The 1,757-nt window shown below is 37.0% G+C and overlaps 1 protein-coding gene across 1 annotated transcript; it reads left to right on the top strand.

The window, feature by feature from the left end:
- Nucleotides 1–441: 441 nt before the first annotated feature.
- LOC145596108 (uncharacterized) lies at nucleotides 442–1,341 on the top strand. The gene has a single exon (XM_081652535.1). The coding sequence runs from the start codon at nucleotides 442–444 to the stop codon at nucleotides 1,339–1,341; it is 900 nt and encodes a 299-aa protein (XP_081508661.1).
- Nucleotides 1,342–1,757: the final 416 nt, after the last annotated feature.

Raw genomic sequence — 1,757 nt, 5'->3', positions numbered from 1 at the left:
TAACATTTCTCTGTTTTTCCGCCATTGATGAATCTTAAGCTCAAGGTTGAAGGTCTTAACATGGTATCAGAGCCGATCAAGTGTTCGATCATTTGTTCCTGATTGTTGCGTTTTGTTCCTGTTCGATTGTTCGCTCGAAAATTCTTCGTCGTTCGATTTCTCTGATTTCTCCAGATTTTGGTCAGTTTTTTGTTCTAAATCTCTGGTTCTTCTGTTCTTCGTTGTTTCTGTGCTTCAATTTTTTGAGTAGTTTCTTTGTTGATTGCTCAACTTCTTTTCAATTGTTAAACAAAAACCTCAAAAACAATGGAAAATCAAACTCAAAATCAAAATCAGAATTAAAATCAAAATCAGAATCATAATCAACATCGTATACCTCAATTAGAACCTTCTCAGGATCCTAGCTCACCTTATTTCTTACATCCATCTGATAATCCCGGTATGAAGCTTGTTTCTGATAAATTTAATGGTAATGGCTATGGTGATTGGAAACGATCGATGTTGATTAGCCTATCTGCTAAAAACAAAATAGGTTTTGTTGATGGATCTATTATGAAACCTCTGCCTACTTCAGATTTGTTTAAAGCGTGGGAGAGGTGTAATAGCATGATAATTTCGTGGATTTTGGGAGTACTTGATCAAAACCTAGCTAGGAGTGTTCTCTATTTTAGCTCAGCTAGAGAAATTTGGGAGAATCTTGAAGAGAGGTATGGTGCCTCTTCTGGTACTGTTTTGTTTGCTTTAGAACAAGCTATTACTGAAATCAAGCAAGGATCAGATGATATTTCAGCATTTTACACAAAATTGAAGAGGTTATGGGATCAATTGGATGATGTGGATCCTTTACCTTATTGTCATTGTACTAATTGCACCTGTACAATTGCTCAGAGGCTGGTCAAGTCTCAGCAGGATAAAAGACTGGTTCAATTTCTTATGAAATTGAATGATGGATCTGAGGTGGTTAGAGGTAACATTCTGTTGATGCAACCATTGCCAGCTCTTTCACATGCATATAGGTTGCTTATGCAAGAAGAGAAGCACAGACAGTTGTTCAAAGGACCAAAGGATGGTTCAATGTATGTTTCTGATGAGGCAGTTGCTCTTGCTGTGAATAAAAGGAGATACCAAGACAAATGGACCAATCGGTCTTCATATCCTCATCAACATGTTGGAAATGTTTTTTCTCAGGGTCAGATTTCTGGACAGAGACAGAATTTTGGTGGAGCAAGTCAAAATTATAATAGATCAGGACAGTCTTATGGTGGAGCAGGACAGTCTTATGGTGGAGTAGGACAAAATTTTGATCAACGAAGAACAGTCAACTATTATTGTGATCATTGAAAAATGCCTGGTCATAGTATGCAAAGATGCTTTAAGCTTCATGGTTATCCTCCTTCTGATCACAAGTTTGATAAGACCAAAAGAGTGGCAGCAGTTGTTCAGACTGATAGTCCTGATTTCTCAACTGATGATAATGGAAATTTGGTGATTCCCTCAGGATATGCTCAACAGTTTCTTGATCAGATGGCACATCAGAAGCTAATTTCGAATTCCCCAGAAGAGTCAAGTGTTAAATCTGCTAATGTTGCAGGTAAAACTTGTTTATTGTCTAATATCTTCTCTAATTGGATAATAGACAGTGGTGCTTTTCACCACATTTGTCATGATAAAGATGCTTTTAATTCTTGGACTGAGTTCACTGATGCTGATAATCATATCACTATTCTGATGGGAGGAAAGTGACTATTTCTCATAAA

This window comes from Chenopodium album, chromosome 19 (genome assembly GCF_948465745.1).
Source record: "Chenopodium album chromosome 19, dcCheAlbu1.1, whole genome shotgun sequence".
NCBI classification, from domain to species: domain Eukaryota; kingdom Viridiplantae; phylum Streptophyta; class Magnoliopsida; order Caryophyllales; family Amaranthaceae; genus Chenopodium; species Chenopodium album.
Note: the sequence above shows the minus strand (reverse complement) of the source record. Positions and strands in the feature narration are given on the sequence as shown.

Coding starts and splice junctions, on each gene's coding strand:
- LOC145596108 (XM_081652535.1), top strand. CDS start 442: ATGAAGCTTGTTTCTGATAAATTTAATGGTAATGGCTATGGTGATTGG.